Source organism: Natator depressus, chromosome 3 (assembly GCF_965152275.1).
Source record: "Natator depressus isolate rNatDep1 chromosome 3, rNatDep2.hap1, whole genome shotgun sequence".
NCBI lineage: Eukaryota > Metazoa > Chordata > Testudines > Cheloniidae > Natator > Natator depressus.
Window position 1 is genome coordinate 115,176,874 of NC_134236.1, and position 21,915 is coordinate 115,198,788.

The 21,915-nt window shown below is 45.4% G+C and overlaps 1 protein-coding gene across 2 annotated transcripts in view; it reads left to right on the top strand.

Moving 5' to 3' along the window:
* CCDC170 (coiled-coil domain containing 170) overlaps window positions 1-21,915 on the top strand; it is an 82,769-nt gene that overhangs the window by 53,845 nt on the left and 7,009 nt on the right. The window contains exons 10-13 of one of the 2 annotated variants that reach the window (XM_074948625.1): window positions 242-415; window positions 1,273-1,515; window positions 5,395-5,631; window positions 16,697-16,738. In XM_074948625.1, the coding sequence (XP_074804726.1) occupies window positions 242-415; window positions 1,273-1,515; window positions 5,395-5,631; window positions 16,697-16,723 (681 nt within the window). In that variant the 3' untranslated portion in view covers window positions 16,724-16,738. Of the gene's footprint in view, window positions 1-241; window positions 416-1,272; window positions 1,516-5,394; window positions 5,632-16,696; window positions 16,739-21,915 lie in introns of those variants that run through there. The other variant, XM_074948624.1, reaches the window with a different exon arrangement.

The following is a 21,915-nucleotide window of genomic DNA, read 5'->3' on the forward strand; positions in this document are numbered from 1 at the left end:
TAAACTACTAAATACTATAGGTTTAACTCTTTTCTAGCAAATACCTATGAAGAGAGATCTGTTTGAGAAATATCTGAGTTGTATTAACTGTAAGAGGATACTAAGTGTGTGCTTCATGTTTTTGAAATGGTGATGGTTGGCTGTACTTCGATGGCTGCCAGCATAGAGGAAAATGGTTTGGATTCTTTAAGGGCTCTAAATGACTCCTTTTCTCTTCCCACTTACCCATTTCTTTTTTCAGTATCTTAAATTTCTGGAACAACTTTCAGATAAAATGAAGCTGGACAGCATTGCAGCTGAAATTGGGCTCGATATGAGTCTGGATGTGATTCTGGCCCGTGCAGAGCAGTTGGTCAAACTGGAAAGTGATGCAGTGATTGAAAACAAGACTAATGCGAACAACCTACAAAGGAAGGTAGGTAAAGGAGGGCTGAGTTCATCTCCTATCTGTTATAAAGAAGAGCATTATTATTACTATATTTCATTAAAGTAGCTGCCAGAGAGACCCCAATCAAAATCGAAGCCCCACTTTGTACAAACACATACAAAGATAGTCTGTCATCCAAAGAGGAGATAATAAACATGTTTGCAACCCAGAGCAAATTACTGCATAGTAAAACAACAATAAAAAAGTAGGTCAATTGAACACCTCCTAACAATACTACTACTATTAGAGCATACCAAAAATATTTAAATGTAGAAGTATCCTTTCGTTGGCACAGTCTGCAAATCACATTCACTAAAGTTAATAAAACTGAACTAGTACTTTTGTAAATACTTGATCTTTTTGGTGTATTAAACTTCCAGACACAGATATGATGTCATTGATTGAAATCTGTTACATGTGTTTGGTTTGACTCAAACACTATCAGCCATCCTGCTGTGGTTGAGCTCTTCACCAACTCTTAGGCTAACCTGCAGGATTACATATGTTGGTAATTGTAAAAAAACAAGCTTAGGTGTTATGCATGATGCTTAAGTATAGGATAGGGTCGGTGTTCGACATGTAAGCAGTAAAATAGCAGGAGCGGTGGAGGTGGCCCAGGGAAGTAGTAAGAGGTGAGATATAGGGTGATTAGATAGAGATGAAGTGCCTATGTAGGCCAGAGCAGAGTTGTACCGAGCTCTGCAGGAAACGATGAGAAGGTCAGACTTACAGAAATGTGCTTCAGAAGGACCAAACTTACAATGACAATCCATTCATGTAATTGCTGCTAAAGTTGGGTGTATGTTTGTTTGTTCTTTGAAATCCCCTTGTTCTCTTTAAACTAGTTGAAAGCTCAGAAAGAAAAGCTTGAGAGCAAAGAGCTGCATATGAATCTTCTGCGGCAGAAAATATCCCAGCTGGAAGAGGAGAAGCAAGTGCGCACAGCCTTGGCTGTGGAGAGAGATGAGGCAAACCTAACCATCAGAAAGTTACATAAGAAGGTGGAGAGGTTACAGAAGGAGCTGGACCTGGCAAGAGACTCTAACACTGACCTCAAAGCCAAACTGTCTGACACCAATGAACTGAAAGTGGGTAACTTGGTTACATTTTACCGTTTCTGTTTACCAGTGGAGGGAAAAGGCTGAATACAATTGGAGCTCATTTTATATTATGAATAGTGTTCCGCGTTTTCAGCTTTTTTTTTTTTTGGTAAGAAATAATTCCAGGAATTTGTTGGTGTTTTCCAAACATTAAAACCAGGATGAAACAGGGTTAAAAATAATTAAAAAACAGGGAAAAAAGAAAAAAAAAGTTCATAATATACACATTTTACTACAGTATAATTAAAACTTTTTTTTAGGTACAAAGGTATTTTTTGTCTCTCTGAGCTAATATTTTTTCAAGAAATCCTGGTTTACGTACACTCGCACAGTTTTCTTCGAAGTATCCTCGCTCATGTTGAGCCTCTTGCTGTCTTGGAGGTAGTCCAACTTTGAAAATAAGCGCTCTGTATTAATAGACACCACGGCTTGCTGTGCCACTTTGTTGAAGTTGGGAGGTGTGTCTTGATGACTGTTCCAAAAAGCCAGCAAATCCAGTTTACATTGTTAGAGTTAGGCATGTTCATGTAGGCAGTAAATTCCCTTTTCAGGGAAATTTTCAGGGAAATTTGAAATTATTCATCTTTAGTGGCTGTCAAGGCTGAATCCCCACTCTGTCACTCTGAGTGCAGAAGGTGGGGGCCCGCAAGGATTCTAAAAATTAATACTTGCCACTCCAGGCTTGTATTACACTCCCAAGGTTACAGCTTTTCTTTGACCTTGGCTTGGTAAACGCTGCCACCACCCAAATGCAAAAAAAACCCCCTTGAACCAAGGAAGGAGCACTTGTGAATTCTTCCCTGTGGGGTACCCTCAAGCCCTTTCACCCCCACCTCTGGGGAAGAGCTGAGAAAGAAAACAAAGGAAATTAGCTTTTGCCCCCAATTAATCAAACAGCATATGCACAAACCTCTTAGGACACCAAAAATCCAATCCTGTTCTTAAAGGTAAATTTTAATATTTAACAAAAAGAAAGAAAATACACCTGGAACTTAGGCTTTTGCTAGATTTTAAAAAATTCCAAAACTTAAGCACTCAAAATAGCTTCTTGGGGGTTCAGCTTAAAGGTTGCAAGCAAACAAAAGCATCTGGGGTTAGCACAGAGGAGATCCACAAGCCAAAATAAAGAAATAACCTGATCATGTCTACCTAAACATTCCCTATCCCAATGAGTCCTGCTAGGTATGGAAAATAATTTTTCATATCTGGTTCAAACCTTACACAGCATTTTTGCTTATAGCATTGCTGTGCCGGGTTCCTGTAGCCCAGAATGAGCAACCACAGACAAAGGGAAAGTTTATTTTCCCATTTTAAAAAGTTCTAGCCTTCCCATTGGCTCTTTTGGACAGTTGCCCACTTTTTGTTCCTTTACCTGGGGGACTTTTTAACGCTTTACAGGTAAAGCAAGTAAAGAACAGCTACCAAGAGGGATTTTATAGCTAACTGTCTGGCTGGGTGTCCATCAAAGGGAGCTACCTCCCCCACACTTTATTTATCACAGTGGCAAATCATTGAAACACTAGCATAACAGTCATACACCTTGAGAGGAAGGGGTACACACCTGGATGACATTTCAAACAGAATCTTCAGACCCAAACACTTTGGGGTTCAGATTATGGGTCACGGTCATCTCCCATTTGTCGCTGAGCACGGTGTTGAAGGTTTGGAATGCTTTTTTGGTTTTCTCATGTTGTGGGGTTGGAAGGATTTCCAGAAGCAGCTGGGTTTTCTCGCTGTATGTTTCTCCTGCTACTTTTATGCTTAATTCAGATGAGATTTTGGTTGTCAGGATCTGGTAATTGTCTGTATTGGCAATAGTCAGAGAAAAAAAGTGTTTTGTGTTTGTCATCCAGTGATTCCAAGTTTTCAACAATGAACATTGCCTTGGTGGGCAGAATCTGGCAGTAATTTTGGTTATTTGCCAGTCTCTTCAGAGTTTCTGCTTTAGAACCAACAAACTTAGTATGATCTATGAGACATATTAGCACAGTCCACACATTATTTACATAACAGGCAGTGAAGTACAAGCTCATCCACTGATATGGCATAATGGGTAGGTAATTGGCAGTTGGCTCTGCATTCATCTTGCACTGTGTAAAACAAAGCCTTCAACTTGTTTGCATGCTTGAAATAACCCCGAATCCAATGATGTAAGATTTCACCTCTTTCATTTCTTCTATAGCAATAGCTGCTGACAGCGTAATGTTAATCAGGTTAGCACGACAGGTAATAGGTAGCATCTCTGGTTACTGGTTGAGTTTAATTTCCCGTGCAAACTTAGCCATGTAGGAATCAGAATCTGTGTTAGCTGTGGCCACGTTTTCCCAAGTTAGTTGGTACATCTCAAACATGTCAGTTATTGCTGCCTCAACAAAATGGGTGTCAGCTAATGTCACATTAGCGCTAAACAATGCAAGTTTATTCACTTTGAAATTAAAAAACAAAAACAAAAGGCCAAAAATTGGACAGTCCAAGGTATGAGGAGACTCATCAAAAATCAGCCTAGACACCACATTTCCATCAATTCATTCAATCAGTTTAGATTCTAAAGCATTGTCATTTTCTTTCAGATATTTACGAGTGAGGTTGTCTGCATTAGGAATGGTTTTTGCTGCTGGACAGTATGGTTGCACAAAGTCATCAATAGGCCCCTTAGCAATTAACAGCGGCTGTCTGGTGAAACAAAGCACGCACAAATTCAGTGGCACAATCATACTGCGTCCTCTCACTAGGGTGTTAATGAAAGAAAGCTCCTGATATTGACTGTTTACCCAAAAGCTCACTTTCTTCTTTAAGCTTCTTATGTCGTTTGTTTTCAACATACTCCTTTATTCTGTTAGCGTGAGCACTAACCTCAACTCTGCAGTACTCGCAGCACAAGACATCCTCTTCACTCCTGTCTTTGATTTTCTTGAAAATTTCTAAGCACTGATTTTCTTGTTGGTATTCAGGTATAGATTTGCGTTTTCACCCCAGGTTTACCTTTTTACCTTATCTTTATCTGTGGAGGATTGGTTGTTTAAATATCAGTGCTGCACTAAGCGCACACAAAGAAATAGGTGGGCAGCGTCTCCTTGTGAGCCAATCATAGCACAATACTAACATTGTTTAATTTTTCCAACTGCCACTGTGAGTGTGTTCTGTGTTTTACACTGCAGAACTGCTTCAGTCTCAGAATTGCAGGACACAACAATCGCCTAAAGCGTTAGTGTTTAACAAAAATAAGTAAAGTGTATGTATGTATGTATGTATGTTTGTGTGTATGTGTATGTGTATGTGTGTGTATATATATATACATATATATATATATATATATATATATACACAGAGAGAGAGAGAACATTGATAAACAGGTGTAAATCAGTAAAAACTGAAAACACGAAACACTAACTATGAAGTATAATAACATATGTTAATGGTGAACTACTGAAATCTGTCTGTGTGGCAAAGAAAGCAGTGTAATAAAGTCAAGAGATCTGTGATATTTTGGAATCTGTCATTGACCTCTAAGTATGTACTACATAGCATCTGTAAATACAGTCCAGAACACTTGGAGTTAATGTTATGGAATGTGGAATACCCAACATGGCTACAGTTGAACACATTCCAATGTGTGTTGCTTTAGTTGTCCTCAGAAAATTTATTCTATCAAACCTGGGAGAAAAAGTTTTGAACTTAAATGAAACACAGTTTTAGCTTTTCACTAGTTCTGAATTTCTTGTGAAAATGTTTGTTGCTTTACAGTAGCAAAAAGCTATCTTCAGCTCAGCAGAAAAAAAAAAATTCTAGAATGGCCATCTTCGCTATTGGGTTCTTATAAATGGCAATGTGAAGAACTTAATAGTCCTCTAATCGTTGATCTTGTAGGTCAAAACTCTGGAGCAGACTAGAACTATTGAGGAACTAAACAAGTCTCAAGGCAAGCTGGAAAAGATGAAGGAGAAGGCTGAGAAGCAGCTGATCTGTGTCAAATCCGAATTACAGTTTACGGAGCATGAAGCTAAGGAGGATAAAGAAAGGGCCAGGAGTATGTTAGAAGCAGTTACCAGTGAACTGAAGGCGCTTAAAACAATCCTGGCAGAGGTATCAAAAAGAGAAAGGCAGGTAGGTATAAATATGATAGACAATTGGTAGATGCCATTTGGAAACTGAGAACTTGGTATCTGGACGAATTATACTGCCATTGTGAAAACGTGTGTGTGTTAGTATTAAGGTTTTACTGACATGAGTTTGAGATGGCTGCATTATTGAAGAGTGGCAAAGTCATCAGAGTTATGCAACTCATCCCAAAAGAGTGCCAAATAAGACTTTTTGTGTCACTGTACGCCACTAAGTGTTCTGTTTATACCACGTTTTGGAGAAGTTAGATTAAAAAAATACTTTAGAACTCCAACTTCTTTGTTACTGATTCAATTTTTCATATTTATCAGCCAGTAAAACCTAGTTACTTTGCTATGTATAGGCAACGGATTCATGGACAATTCAAAAATATTTTTAAAATATATCAAAGGTAACTTTTTTGGTTAACAAACCAGGTGTCAGGACTGAGACGTGGGTGGTCTGAGCTAGTGGTTAGAACCTGAGCAAAGTTTGGTGGTTAATGCCAGGGATAGAGTTGGTAGCCAGAGCCCTGGGCCAAAGCTGAAGTCAGAACCAAGAATCAATCCAAGGACTAGAGCCAGAGCCAAGAGTCAGTAATCAGAGTCAGAGGTCAGAGCAGGAGCCAGAAACCAGGCAGGATCAGAACAGGGCAAGAGCAGATTGGAGCAGGACCAGAGCAAGGCCAGAGGCAAGACTGGATACAAGGCAGGAGCAAGGCTGGGAACAAGGCAGGAAAAGGCGAGATAGCAGTTGTGGGTGTAAGCACTGAACAGCCAGCAAACTGCTGCTTCTGCTGAGCTTAAATGCAGACCTTTTTGTCTCCTTTTAGCCAATTGGGTGGGCCGGCCAATCAGGCAATTCTGCTGCAGCCCAGCTGGGCTCATTAACCTTCCTGAATGCTGAGCTGGCTAGCACTAGGCTCTGTCAAGGGAACTCAATGCCAGGGTTCCTGACAGTAGCCCCCTGTCAGGAGCACCTTCTTTCGGATGGACCCAATGAACATCGCATACCAATCTTGATTCATGAACGTTCTCTGCTGGCTGCCATGACTGGTCATCAGGACCATAGTCGTCCTAGTACACCAAGCAATTAAACTTGCTTGGAGTCAAGAATCTGTCAGACAAGGTACTCTTCTTGTCCAGGGACTGTTATGGGCAGCAGCAGTGGGTTGGATTGACCAAAGAAGGGGTTATGTAGGTAAGGTTTTAGGAGAGAGACTTGAAACACTGGATGGGTCTTCACTGACTCTGGTCATTGAAGCTTGAGTGTCACCAGGTTGATCTGCTCAAGGATATCGAATAGACCTAAGTATTGGTGAGCCAACTTAGCTGATGGTTGGGTTAATTTCAGATTCTGAGATGATATAAAGACCCTGTCCCTGACACTAAAGTGTGGTGCATCCTGGAAGCTGCTATTGTCATAATGCTCCTAGGTTACTTTGGTGGCTTCCAGTTGTTCAATAAGTTCTTGTTGCAGGTGATGCAGATGGGTGACCAGGGAGTCTGTGGTCAATGCTGCGTGAAAGCAGGGATGGAAGCTGCAATTGCCATAGAATGGTCTCTGTCAGGGGGAGGCATGGATCGAACTGTTGTAGGCCAGCTCTGCAGAAGGCAGCAGGGAGACCCTATTATGCTGGTCATAATTCAGGAAGCATTAGACGTGCTGCTCTAAGATCTGGTTTGGTCCGTCCATTGGTGTGATCTGTGGGTGGTATGCTGATGAGGTAAGGAGCTCTACACCTGGGAATTTAAAACCTTGTGCCAGAAGCACATGACAAATTTTGGGCCTTGATCTGACACAGTGCCAGTCTGTGGTCCATAGAGCCAGAAGATGTGCTGTAGAAAGAGGCAGGCAGTTCTGGGGTGGTAGGGACTGTGTGCGAATGGACAAAGTGTGCCGCCATAGTGAAGAACTGTGTGACTAACACTACTGTACAACTGTGGGAGCAGTGTAAATCTACAGTGAAGTCCAGGGACATGATGGATCAGCACTGAGATGGGTGGGCAGTGGCTGGAGGAGACAGTAACTTCCAGCAAGGGTTCTTGGCCAGTGTAACGATTTGTGCTCACCACTCATGGCGCCTCCTGCTGTTTGCTATGGGAATTAGCTCTGTCCATCAGCAGGGCACCCTCCTCTTGTGATGTCTCACTCTCTGGCACTGCTTCTCCACCATCTCCACTGTCTCTGGGGACCTGCGTCGCTCCCGGACCACGGTGTCCTGCCCCAACTCCGTTGTCTCCCCCATTCCAGGGGAACCAACAGTCCTTCGGCTGGCCTCTCACCACAGTGGCGAACTGCAGCCCCTAGTCCAGTCCCTTGCTCAGGGGCAAACTGCAGTCCTTTGGCTGGCCACTTCCCTCGGCAGCCTCTGTAATTTTATTCTTACGAAGTTTGTTATTTTAGTTTTTTCACTGGTCTACGCATTTCATAATTTTTATTTCTCTCTTATGCTTAAATTTAATTCTTTGAGTAGTGAGTTCTAAAATGCCTAACCTGTCCCAGCAGGAGAAATTATCCCTATGCTAACTTAAAAAAATATCTAGAGTTTTTTGTTTCTACTGGTGGCGCACATCTGTACATTAGCTTGATATTGGTGCGCATAACAAAATTCATTCCACACATGGATGGAAAAAATTAGAGGGAACATTGCCAGTGAGTGAGTTGTGACATAATTTCAGAACTTCGAGCCTAGGCTAGCCATCTGGGACATAAATAAGTTTCCCGTTGTAGAGGATGCCATTGTGTAGTCAGAAACCTGAGGGGTTGTGAGTTCTAAGGGCGCAATATCATGCATGATAGGACCTGATGAGAGGAGTGATCTGTCAATGGATTCTCTTAGATCAGCTAAGGCTTTACGAGTTGGGATCCACTGCATTTGAATGAAATCCAAGTCCATAAAACTACTGGAGATGCCAGATCAATCAGTGCTTTCAAGCTGGCTTCAGATGTGACAGAATGCCATGGACTGAGCAGAAGCTGAGTCGGGCTCTGATTAGGTATGGTGGACAGACCTGGGGACTGAGACTTGGCATTTCCTGATGAAGATGGGGAACGGGCCTTTGTGGGACAAGTTGAGGCGAAGTGCCCAGATTCCTCACAGTCGAGACAGACACCTGATGCCTAATGTCAGGCCTTCTCAGCTTCAGAGTGGGTCTGGGCCACATCAACCTGCATGAGTTCAGGCTATAGGGTGGGTGCTGGATGTTGGCTAGCTGGAGCTGTTAAGTTGGGCCATTCTTCTTTTTTGGTGGCATTCTGATAAGTGATAATCTCAATGGACAGGTCAATAAATGAGCCCAGACAAGCTGGGGGTTCTAGCCACACCAGCTCATCCTTGATTTCATCCTTTAGACCAAGCCAGAAGTGGTAGCACCTTGTTCCATTCTGTGTCACCAGGCACTGAACATCTTCAGCATAGTTAGCAACTGGCCAGCATCCCTGCATGAGGATCTGGAACTTGGATTCTGCTATGTGCTTGTGATTCAGATGGTTGAAGATCACCGTCATGGCTTGGGCAAACTCCTTGAACTGTCTCAATTAGGGCACTGGATTTCTCAGGCAGTGGGGAAGCTCAGACCAACCGTTCCCTGGACAGCAGGCTAAGAAGTCCCATCCTGGTTCAGGTGGTGGAAAACAACTGTAGGCATAGCAGGAACAAGAGGTGGCACTGATTTAAAAACTGACGGAATTTTCTGTGGTCACCATCAAGCTTGTCAGGCATTGGAAACTTTGGTTCTCGATGGGTCTGAATCACTAATGGCCTGCAGCACTGCATTGGCTTTAGGGGAGCCCATCCCAAAAGCTGAACAAAGCCCTCTCTTGTTTGGGTGGGGATTGCTGAACCAGGACCAGGACCTGGGTAGTCTGACCTAGTAGTTAGAGCTGGAGACAGGCGTCAGGAGTCACAGGCCAAAGCTGGAGTTAGGAACCAGGAATCAAGCCAAAGATCATCACCAGAGCCAGGAGTCACAGCCAGAGTCAGAAGCCAGGCAAAAAAATAGGGCTGAGGCAGACTGGAGAGGACAGGAACAAGGCTGGAAACGAGGCAGGCCCAGGCGTGATCACAACTGCGGGTGTAAGTGTTGAGCAAACAGCGATCTGCTGCTGAGCGTGAATGCAGACGTGTTTGTTCCTTTCAGCCAACTGATACAGCCAGCCAATCAGACAATCCTTCCACAGCCCTGCTTGGTTCATTTAAGCTATCATCTGAAGGCTGAAGCAGCTAGACCCAGGCTCACCTGAGGGAACTCAGCTGCGTGAGTCCTGATATCAGGCTCTTGTGACATTAAGATCTGATACTTCATGAACCTCCAAGGTTTAGATATAAATAAATGCTTTATACTGTTATCCTGGAATCCAAAATGAGAGTGTAGAGGTCATTGGAAGGTGCAAAATTAAAGCCACTGACTACATTTTTGCAAATCACATATGTGCATTTATTGCTACTACATATTGCATGTGTTTGATTATTACAGGTGGGGCAATTATTGAGGTTTCCCAACACTTCCCATTATAAGACCATTTTGAGTTGCCTATTACATTGCCAAACTTTAACCATTTGGGCTGAAATTTATGGGAAAACTTCAGCTAAAACAGTTCACCCATTTCCAGGAACAAAGCTAGGTAAAATGATTGTTTTGCTCATGTTTTAAAAAAAGAATTCTGGCAACTTTGAAAAGCTGTAATGCCGCCATGCTTTGAAACAGGGACTTGAAATTTAGCAAGGAGTTGCCCTTTATGTTAAGGAACAAGCCTTTTGCTGTCTCTGCCAAATCTGGGCAGTTTTTCATGAAGGGCTAAATGTTTGAAAAAATCTCAGTTCACACATGCTCAGTAGAGAATTCTTAGATTTTTAGCAACTAAAAATCACTGAAGATTCCATCCGCACTGAGTACGTTGGAGCCTCTCACGGCTGCCACTGTGACTGGGCTGCACATGCACCATCCCCACAGAGTGACTGAGCATGCTCCAGCCCAGACTGGACTTTTCCTGTAATAGCTTCTCTCAGTTGCTCTGGGCCAGGCACTGGAACTTTGAGCCTGTCTCTCCTGTGCGCCCAGTGACCCTCCTCCTACTGTTGGGCCACCCATACAATGTGGAGGAGGAAGCCATCTGATTTGAATACAGAGGGGACAAACATCAGACTTGGGGGGAGGGGAAAAAGAGTAGATTGCGACAAGAAGCCTGGTTGGACTGGAGGGGGAGGAGAGAAACTGGGTCTGATGTTGGCTGGACAACGAAACTGGGAGCTTATGGGGAGGGGAGCCTGGGACTAGATCCAGTGAGGGAAATGGCTAGGCGAGTGGGAGCCAGTTGGCTGAGGGTAGGGAACACTGAGAGTGGACAAGGAGCTAGGGTTGGGGAGGGGCAAAGAGGAGACTGAGACTGGTTGGACAAGGAGGCTGGGCTTAGGAACCAGTGTGGAGGGAACAGAGGCTGCAGCATAGTTAGGGCAAAAATATATTTGAAAACTGAGGCCACAGCTTGAGGGTGTGGGAGCGTGCTGAGATAATATTATGTATAATAAGGCTGTGTGTCTGTCACGGAAGTCACAGATTCTGTGACTCTCCGTGACCTCCATGACTTCTGCAGTGGCCAGCAGCACTCTGTGTGTATGTGGGAGGGGGCTGGGGCAGGAGGGTGGCGCTTACCTCAGGGTGCGGGGCTCCCCGGCTCCCATCAGCATGACCGTGCAGCTCCTAGGCAGAGGGGCCAAGGGGGCTCCAAGCGCTGTGCGCACCCACAGGCACCACCCCCACAGCTTCCATTGGCTGCGGTTCCTGGCCATTGGGAGCTGCGGAGCTGGCTTTTGCGGCGGGAGCAGCACGCAGAGCCCCTCTGGCCATCCCTGCCCCTAGGAGCTTCAGGGACACATGGAACTGGGTAGGGAGTCTGCCAATCCCACCAACACCCCCCCTCCCCAAGCACCAGAGGGGGTCCCGAGCCATGTGCTGCTGCCCGCCCCCCCACTACCCCCCCAGCACCTGTAATCTCTTAAAGCTCTGTATTTGCACTATGAAAAGAAAAACATAAATTTTAGCTGTCATTGCTACGTATTCAAGAATAATACTTAGATTATATTAGATTTAATAAAATGCATCTTAATAAGATCAGTCTAAAGAGCATTCAAAGCAATTGTTGAGATCCCTATGTAACCCTTCTGCCAGGCCAAGTTGATAGCAGCAAGGGCCGGGTTCAGTACACAGGGGTTCCCTCTCATCAAAGCAAATACAAAACTGGCTCGAGCCCCCACCCAGTGACCTGGGAAAATCTTACACAGCCCCTGGGCGCCTCGAAGAGGCAATACTTCCCCTCTCGCAAGCACGGAGTCTCGGTGTAGTAGAGAATCTTTAATAACATGAGGTAAACGACATCAGCATTAAATTGGGAAAACACCACAACTAGTGTTCATTAACCAAACCATGAGCAAAGACCCACCCCAGAAAATTGGGCCACATCCTCTCCCTCGGGTTCTTGAGTCCCAGAACCCAAATGTCTCTTGAGTCCAGCAATCCTCAAATCACCCAAAATCCAAAAAGTCCAGCCCCAGAGTTCAAAAGTTCATCTGCAGAGTGTTACTCCCCAGTCTGGCTAAAATGTGCCTGTGTGTGGGGGAAAGAGGTAAGGGGTACCTTACGTGTCCTGAAGCTGACTGCCCCACAGGGCTCTGCTCTGCTACGCTGTCTCACGAACGGCTCCGCTCCACCACGACCGGCTCCACTCTGCACAGCTCGCCGTCTCACGAACAGCTCTGCTCAGCTTGCCGTCTCACGAACGGCTCCGCTCCACCACGACCGCTCCGCTCCACCACGACCGGCTCCGCTCTGCACAGCTCGCCGTCTCACGAACAGCTCGGCTCAGCTCGCCGTCTCACGAACACACCGCTGTCTCACGAACGGCTCCGCTCCACCACGACCAGCTCCCTCTGCACAGCTCGCCGTCTCACGAACAGCTCTGCTCAGCTCGCCGTCTCACGAACGGCTCCGCTCCACCACGACCGGCTCCGCTCGGCACAGCTCGCCGTCTCACGAACAGCTCGGCTCAGCTCGCCGTCTCACGATCACACCGCTGTCTCACGAACGGCTCCACTCTGCACAGCTCGCCGTCCCACGAACAGCTCTGCTCAGCTCGCCGTCTCGCGAACACACCGCTGTCTCACGAACAGCTCCACTCTGCACAGCTCGCCGTCCCACGAACAGCTCTGCTCAGCTAGCCGTCTCGCGAACGGCTCCGCTCTACACAGCTCGCCGTCTCACGAACAGCACCACTGCACTCTAGATCTTCCGGCTCCCCACTACTTGACACAGTGCTCAGTGATTTCAGCTCTTAGTGATTTCAGATCTCAGTGATTTCAGCTCATAGTAGTGGGGGCCTTAGTGCTGGTGCACCATAAGGCCAAAGTGAATGCAGCACAGTACCTGTAGCAAGACTCTTAATAGACCCAAAATTAGCTCTGACATTCCACAGTGGAGAGAGACAGAGGTGCAATTGGTGCTTCAGGCCCTCACAAAGGGGCCCACACCACCAGGTACTAATACCTGTCTCAAGTCTCTCTCCCTTCACAGAGTTTTGGAACCCATGTCCCTTGCCTAGCGAGTGCTACTCAGTTGATGGTGAGTCCCTCCATCATAACAAAAGGCCAAGTACAGTTCCAAGCACAGTTCCCATAATCAGGGTAATAACAATTTACTCTTCCCGCCCCAATAACAAAGACACTGGGGATCCCACAACAGCCAAAGTGACCATTTGGGCAGTTATGGCCTCATTCTAGGCGGGGTGGGTGTGCCTATGCAAATTGAGATCAGCCCCTGAAGTTCTTTTCCACTACTTGCCACACCTCACCACCAGATGTCAGGGTGGAGCCCATCCTGACTCTGCTTACACCTACGTGGCCTTTATACACAATCAACCACAAAGAAAATCCCAAATATATTTTATTTTGACATTGATTCAGCTCAAGCACTGAAATGCGATATTTAATATTTGATAGGAATGTAAATGTCACAGTACTTGGTTCAGTTTTTGGTCTGTGTGCAGTAAGATTCCTTTGGCTCTCTCTCTTCTCCATGGCTGAATAAGACCCTTTTCAACTTTCTTCTTGGGCTGAGGGTAAAGAAAGTGTAACGTGAATTTGTTTATTTCTGCATCAGAAATAGAGTATATAGAGATTATTATTCTCTGATTATTAGTGAAAATCGTTACTGGCTGAAGTGAAATTTAGGATTGTGCATATATGTGATAAGTTTGAAATAAAAGAATCATACAATCATAGGGTTAGAAGGGACTGCAAGGGTCATCTAGTCTAAACCCCTGCCAAGATGCAGGGTTTATTGTGTCTAAAGAATTCATTGTGTCTGAAGAAAGCCTTACATGAAAGTTCAGACCATGTCTAATACTAGTCTCAGTTTGTGATATTTCAGAAGAACAGTCCTGCTTTTTTTCCCCATGTTGCATTGTTTTCAAAGGAGGATGCCGGAAAGATGCGGATGTTTTTATAGCAGCAGCTGCTGCCATGTTTTGGGTCCTTGAGTGTCCTAAGGGCATAGTGACATCAAACTTGCTTCAAAGTGGCAGATCTGTAGAACCAGTGTAAAGGGGTTGGCACCCACCTCTCGCGAGTGCCCCCTTCTGATTGGGCGTTTCTGCATTATTTAGGTCTGGAGACCCCTTTCAGTGGTTCTCAGGAGGGTTTTCAGTGACTCGGCCGAGTGACTGTCTGCACATTAGCCAGCACAACCCCCTTCTGGGGTATACAGTCCACAGAGCCTATCTCAGTACCCCTCTGATGGTGTCTCTCTCTAGCCCTCCTTTGGCTTTAGTCTTTAAGTGTTCCAAGCCTGGTGTGAGGCTGTATCCCCAGGGCTTCCTCCCTGGAGATGCTATCTTTCTGAGCCCCAGGCTCAGTCCTTACACAATCCCTAGCAGCCAGCCAGGAGCCTCTTGCTCCCCCAGTCCCTACCAGCTGACCTAGCTGTCCGTAGTCCTGTGCTCTTCCAGGCAGCCAGGCCTGCTGTCCTTTCTTCTCCTGCTTCATGCAGCAACTAACTACTGCTCTGTTCTGCAGCTCCTTTTATATGGCCCTCCTGGGCCTTGATTGGGTACTTCCCCTGTAGCTACTCTAGCCTGCTTGGAGGACCTCTCCACTGCTTCTTTCCTGGGATGGGTGTGGCTGAACCCTGAGGCCTCCAGCAGGGGGCCTTTGGGCCTAGTCCACCCCATCACAACCAGTTATACCAAGTCTCCTGTATAAAAGTGATATGTGGGCACTGAAGCTGAAGAACACCAGATTGATGTTTTTGATTCTTGTGATCTCCACCAACTGTTCCATATCAAGTGGCAGGGCAAAATCAGAAATCAGGATTGTCATAAATATAAAGGGAAGGGTAAACCCCTTTAAAATCCCTCCTGGCCAGAGGAAAAATCCTCTCACCTGTAAAAGCTTAAGAAGCTAAAGGTAACCTCGCTGGCACCTGACCAAAATGACCAATGAGGAGACAAGATACTTTCAAAACTTGGGAGGAGGGAGAAAAACAAAGGATCTGTGTCTATCTGTGTGATGCTTTTGCCGGAGACAGAACAGGAACGGAGTCTTAGAACTTAGTAAGTAATCTAACTAGGTATGTGTTAGATTATGATTTCTTTAAATGGCTGAGAAAATAGCTGTGCTGAATAGAATGAATATTCCTGTCTGTGTGTCTTTTTTGTAACTTAAGGTTTTGCCTAGAGGGATTCTCTATGTTTTGAACCTAATTACCCTGTAAGGTATCTACCATCCTGATTTTACAGAGGTGATTCCTTTACTTCTATTAAAAGTCTTCTTGTAAGAAAACTGAATGCTTTTTCATTGTTCTAAGATCCAAGGGTTTGGGTCTGTGGTCACCTATGCAAATTGGTGAGGATTTTTGCCAAACCTTCCCCAGGAAGTGGGGTGTAAGGGTTGGGAGGATTTTGGGGGGAAAGACGTGTCCAAACTACGTTTTTTCAGGAACCCAGATAAAGTTTGGTGGTGGCAGTGGAAATCCAAGGGCAAAGGGTAAAATTAATTTGTACCTTGGGGAAGTTTTAACCTAAGCTGGTAAAAGTAAGCTTAGGAGGTTTTCATGCAGGTCCCCACATCTGTACCCTAGAGTTCAGAGTGGGGAAGGAACCTTGACAAGGATATTCAAAGTGAAATCCAGCAATCCCTACATCAGCACCAGTTCAGTTTTGGCGGCTTTCTTGGTATGGACATATAAGAATGGAAAACCAATGAATTCTGAAGCGTGTGCCAAGGAATGTGGCTACATGGCCAGAGTTCAGTGGCCACCAAAAGCTCTGGTGACACAACAGGATTGCCAGTGATGGACATACATAGTGATGAATATACAGCCAGACCACTCAAACTCCTTGCCAGAGATAAACCCAGGTGGTGCTTGATTTGCAAGAAGGCCATGTTCTTTGGAGATTTGTCATGATGATGATGATTGTTTGCAAAGTTGAAGCAGAATTTTCATTGTGTTTTTTCTAGTCACTAAATATTTTAGCACAAAATTTTAATAAATGTTCATGAAACACATACAGCAGTGCATCAAATTAGGAGCAGAAATGTGTAGTTCTGCTCCAGGCAAGACATACTATAGCATTAAGGAAATATTTCAGTATATATTTGCACTTCTTCTTATGTTGCTTTTGTTTGACCTGTCACTTTGTTAAAATAGTCTGAATAAAAATCAATGTCTCTTGTTCAGCACTTTTGCAAGGGAAGCAATGTTGCTCTTTGGTCAGCTTGTTATAATGTATTTTGCTCTGCAGGACAATCAGTTCTCTTTTCACCTCTTTCGTGAACAAACATTTTCCTGTTTTCTTGCTACAGTTCATTAGCAGGAAAGCTGATTTTCTTGAAGTGTTTATCTATTGACCTTAGACAAGGTGGGTGAGGTAATATTTTTGATTGGACCAACTTCTGTAGGTGAGAGAGACAAGCTTTTGAAGTTGGTCCAATCAAAGATATTACCTCATCCACCTTGTCTGTCTAATATCCCGCGACTGACACAGCTACAGTTACACTGAATATCTATTGACTTGTCAGAGGCAAACATCAAGGTTGCACTGCTGAAGATGGCATCCAGAAAAGCAACAGGTTCAGACAAAGTCATGGCAGAGATGATCAAAGACTTGAGAGAAATTGGTGTATGCTGGCTCAGATGAGTTCTACGCTCAGTTTAGAAAGAGAAGAAAATGCCAAGAGAATGGAGAACGTCCATACTGGTACTGATATACAAACAAACGGTGAGATACACAACTGTTCAAAGTACCAAGGAATTAAGTTGTCCCACTGCATGAAACTAAGAGAATTATAGATAGCCACATTTGCCAAATCATAGAATCACAGAATATCAGGGTTGGAAGAGATCTCAGGAGGTCATCTAGTCCAACCCTCTGGTCAAAGCAGGACCAATCCCCAACTAAATCAATAGTGGAACCCGTTTTAGGAAAGGCTAAATTTTGGTTTTAGAAAAGGAACAACAGGTGGTATGTGCATTGCTAAACAAATGGTGGAAAAGAAGTTGGAAGGAAACATCAAGTACACTTGGGAGTTCCTTGATTTGGAAAAAGCATTCAGCATACTACCTAGGTGACTTCTGGGACTTCTGCTGTGATTCTCTGGGATAACAGAGGGTATTGTCCAGATGGTGATGGGTTTGTGTAATGGTACCAGGATAAAGAGCAGACGCCCTTTGGGTAATGGAGGGTTTCAAGGTGAAGGTTGGGCTCTACCAGGGATCACTGCTTAGTCCGTTAGTATTCATAATTGTGACAGACTTCATAGGAGAGCAAAGGTACCATCTGTGCTGATGATATTGCACTAATGGCTGATAATGAGGAGGATTTGATCCAGACAATCAATGCTTGGAACAGGGAACTAGCAAAGTATGGCCTCAAAATGAGTAAAACAAAGACTGAAGTCCTGTAGTTGACTTGCACAGAACCAAGACAGATGAATATTAACATTGAGGACCAGTGCCTAGATCAGGTTTCTGGTTAAGTACCTTCATGATTTGTTAGTAGCAAACGGAGAAATTGACAGAGAACTGAAAGCAAGGCTGCTGAGTGCAGGGGAAGTCTGGAGCAAGATAAGTGTGTGTGATTTATGATAAACAGTTACTCAGGTTATTTAACGGACAACTATACAAACCATAGTAAGTCCAACTTTTCTGTATGGATCACAGACATGGGTGACCAAAGAGAGGCACTTGAGAAGACTTAAAGCCATTGTAATGATATATTTGAGGCCAGTGAGGGGGTGACCTTTTGGGTGTACATGTGAAATGATGTCATCAGGAGTGAGACCAAAGTGTATGATATCAGAGAAGCTGTAAGGAGGAGGCTGAGATGATCTGAGCATGTATGAAGTTTGCAGGCGAAGAATGAGAGGATGGCCAAGAAAATGATGGATATACTGTGCACAGAAGGGTGGATTAGATATGAAGTATGTGAGGATTCCAAATTCCTAAAATGTTTACCGTTCCTCAAATGTAGCCATTTATGCCAGTAATTTTCCTCCATGACAAGAAAGGAAAGAGTGAGATTTCCATATATCCTTTTAATGTGCATCTTCCACTGGCTGAAATCAAGCAGTTTATTAGACTGAGGATATATTCATGCTACAATAAAATACTTATGGCTGGCCCGCGTCAGCAATTCTGTGGTTTGCAGGGCAGTGTAGACATACCTTGAGAGTTTGTGGCTTCCCTTCATTCTGGCATTTAGCAATGGGGTGAGATGCACTGTCCTGGGGTTGGGGGTTCCACGACCACCACTCCCAAGAGGAGAAGGCGGGTGGTGGTGGTCGGGGACTCTCTCCTCCGGGGGACTGAGTCATCTATCTGCTGCCCTGACCGGGAAAACCGAGAAGTCTGCTGCTTGCCAGGGGCTAAGATTCGCGATGTGACGGAGAGACTGCCGAGACTCATCAAGCCCTCGGATCGCTACCCCTTCCTGCTTCTCCACGTGGGCACCAATGATACTGCCAAGAATGACCTTGAGCGGATCACTGCGGACTACGTGGCTCTGGGAAGAAGGATAAAAGAGTTGGAGGCGCAAGTGGTCTTCTCGTCCATCCTCCCCGTGGAAGGAAAAGGCCTGGGTAGGGACCGTCGAATCGTGGAAGTCAACGAATGGCTACGCAGGTGGTGTCGGAGAGAAGGCTTTGGATTCTTTGACCATGGGATGGTGTTCCATGAAGGAGGAGTGCTGGGCAGAGACGGGCTCCATCTTACGAAGAGAGGGAAGAGCATCTTTGCCAGCAGGCTGGCTAACCTAGTGAGGAGGGCTTTAAACTAGGTTCACCGGGGGAAGGAGACCAAAGCCCTGAGGTAAGTGGGAAAGCGGGATACCGGGAGGAAGCACAGGCAGGAATGTCTGTGAGGGGAGGGCTCCTGCCTCATACTGGGAATGAGGGGCGATCAACAGGTTATCTCAAGTACTTATATACAAATGCACAAAGCCTTGGAAACAAGCAGGGAGAACTGGAGGTCCTGGTGATGTCAAGGAACTATGACGTGATTGGAATAACAGAGACTTGGTGGGATAGCTCACATGACTGGAGTACAGTCATGGATGGTTATAAACTGTTCAGGAAGGACAGGCAGGGCAGAAAAGGTGGGGGAGTAGCACTGTATGTAAGGGAGCAGTATGACTGCTCAGAGCTCCGGTACGAAACTGTGGAAAAACCTGAGTGTCTCTGGATTAAGTTTAGAAGTGTGTGCAACAAGAGTGATGTAGTGGTGGGAGTCTGCTATAGACCACCGGACCAGGGGGATGAGGTGGATGAGGCTTTCTTCCGGCAACTCACGGAAGCTACTAGATCGCATGCCCTGATTCTCATGGGTGACTTTAATTTTCCTGATATCTGCTGGGAGAGCAATACAGCGGTGCATAGACAATCCAGGAAGTTTTTGGAAAGCGTAGGGGACAATCTTCTGGCGCAAGTGCTAGGGGAGCCAACTAGGGGGGGCGCTTTTCTTGACCTGCTGCTCACAAACCGGGTAGAATTAGTGGGGGAAGCAAAAGTGGATGGGAATCTGGGAGGCAGTGACCATGAGTTGGTTGAGTTCAGGATCCTGACGCAGGGAAGAAAGGTAAGCAGCAGGATACGGACCCTGGACTTCAGGAAAGCAGACTTCGACTCCCTCAGGGAACGGATGGGTAGGATCCCCTGGGGGACTATCATGAAGGGGAAGGGAGTCCAGGAGAGCTGGCTGTATTTCAAGGAATCCTTGTTGAGGTTACAGGGACAAACCATCCCGATGAGTCGAAAGAATAGTAAACATGGCAAGCGACCAGCTTGGCTTAATGGTGAAATCCTAGCGGATCTTAAACATAAAAAAGAAGCTTACAAGAAGTGGAAGGTTGGACATATGACCAGGGAAGAGTATAAAAATATTGCTCGGGCATGTAGGAAAGATATCAGGAGGGCCAAATCGCACCTGGAGCTGCAGCTAGCAAGAGATGTCAAGAGTAACAAGAAGGGTTTCTTCAGGTATGTTGGCAACAAGAAGAAAGCCAAGGAAAGTGTGGGCCCCTTACTGAATGAGGGAGGCAACCTAGTGACAGAGGATGTGGAAAAAGCTAATGTACTCAATGCTTTTTTTGCCTCTGTTTTCACTAACAAGGTCAGCTCCCAGACTGCTGCGCTGGGCATCACAGAATGGGGAAGAGATGGCCAGCCCTCTGTGGAGATAGAGGTGGTTAGGGACTATTTAGAAAAGCTGGACGTGCACAAGTCCATGGGGCCGGACGAGTTACATCCGAGAGTGCTGAAGGAATTGGCGGCTGTGATTGCAGAGCCCTTGGCCATTATCTTTGAAAACTCGTGGCGAACGGGGGAAGTCCCGGATGACTGGAAAAAGGCTAATGTAGTGCCAATCTTTAAAAAAGGGAAGAAGGAGGATCCTGGGAACTACAGGCCAGTCAGCCTCACCTCAGTCCCTGGAAAAATCATGGAGCAGGTCCTCAAAGAATCAATCCTGAAGCACTTACATGAGAGGAAAGTGATCAGGAACAGTCAGCATGGATTCACCAAGGGAAGGTCATGCCTGACTAATCTAATCGCCTTTTATGATGAGATTACTGGTTCTGTGGATGAAGGGAAAGCAGTGGATGTATTGTTTCTTGACTTTAGCAAAGCTTTTGACACTGTCTCCCACAGTATTCTTGTCAGCAAGTTAAGGAAGTATGGGCTAGATGAATGCACTATAAGGTGGGTAGAAAGCTGGCTAGATTGTCGGGCTCAACGGGTAGTGATAAATGGCTCCATGTCTAGTTGGCAGCCGGTGTCAAGTGGAGTGCCCCAGGGGTCGGTCCTGGGGCCGGTTTTGTTCAATATCTTCATAAATGATCTGGAGGATGGTGTGGATTGCACTCTCAGCAAATTTGCAGATGATACTAAACTGGGAGGAGTGGTAGATACGCTGGAGGGGAGGGATAGGATACAGAAGGACCTAGACAAATTGGAGGATTGGGCCAAAAGAAATCTGATGAGGTTCAATAAGGATAAGTGCAGGGTCCTGCACTTAGGATGGAAGAATCCAATGCACCGCTACAGACTAGGGACCGAATGGCTAGGCAGCAGTTCTGCGGAAAAGGACCTAGGGGTGACAGTGGACGAGAAGCTGGATATGAGTCAACAGTGTGCCCTTGTTGCCAAGAAGGCCAATGGCATTTTGGGATGTATAAGTAGGGGCATAGCGAGCAGATCGAGGGACGTGATCGTTCCCCTCTATTCGACACTGGTGAGGCCTCATCTGGAGTACTGTGTCCAGTTTTGGGCCCCACACTACAGGAAGGATGTGGATAAATTGGAGAGAGTCCAGCGAAGGGCAACAAAAATGATTAGGGGTCTAGAGCACATGACTTATGAGGAGAGGCTGAGGGAGCTGGGATTGTTTAGTCTGCAGAAGAGAAGAATGAGGGGGGATTTGATAGCTGCTTTCAACTACCTGAAAGGGGGTTCCAAAGAGGATGGCTCTAGACTGTTCTCAATGGTAGCAGATGACAGAACGAGGAGTAATGGTCTCAAGTTGCAATGGGGGAGGTTTAGATTGGATATTAGGAAAAACTTTTTCACTAAGAGGGTGGTGAAACACTGGAATGCGTTACCTAGGGAGGTGGTAGAATCTCCTTCCTTAGAGGTTTTTAAGGTCAGGCTTGACAAAGCCCTGGCTGGGATGATTTAACTGGGAATTGGTCCTGCTTCGAGCAGGGGGTTGGACTAGATGACCTTCTGGGGTCCCTTCCAACCCTGAT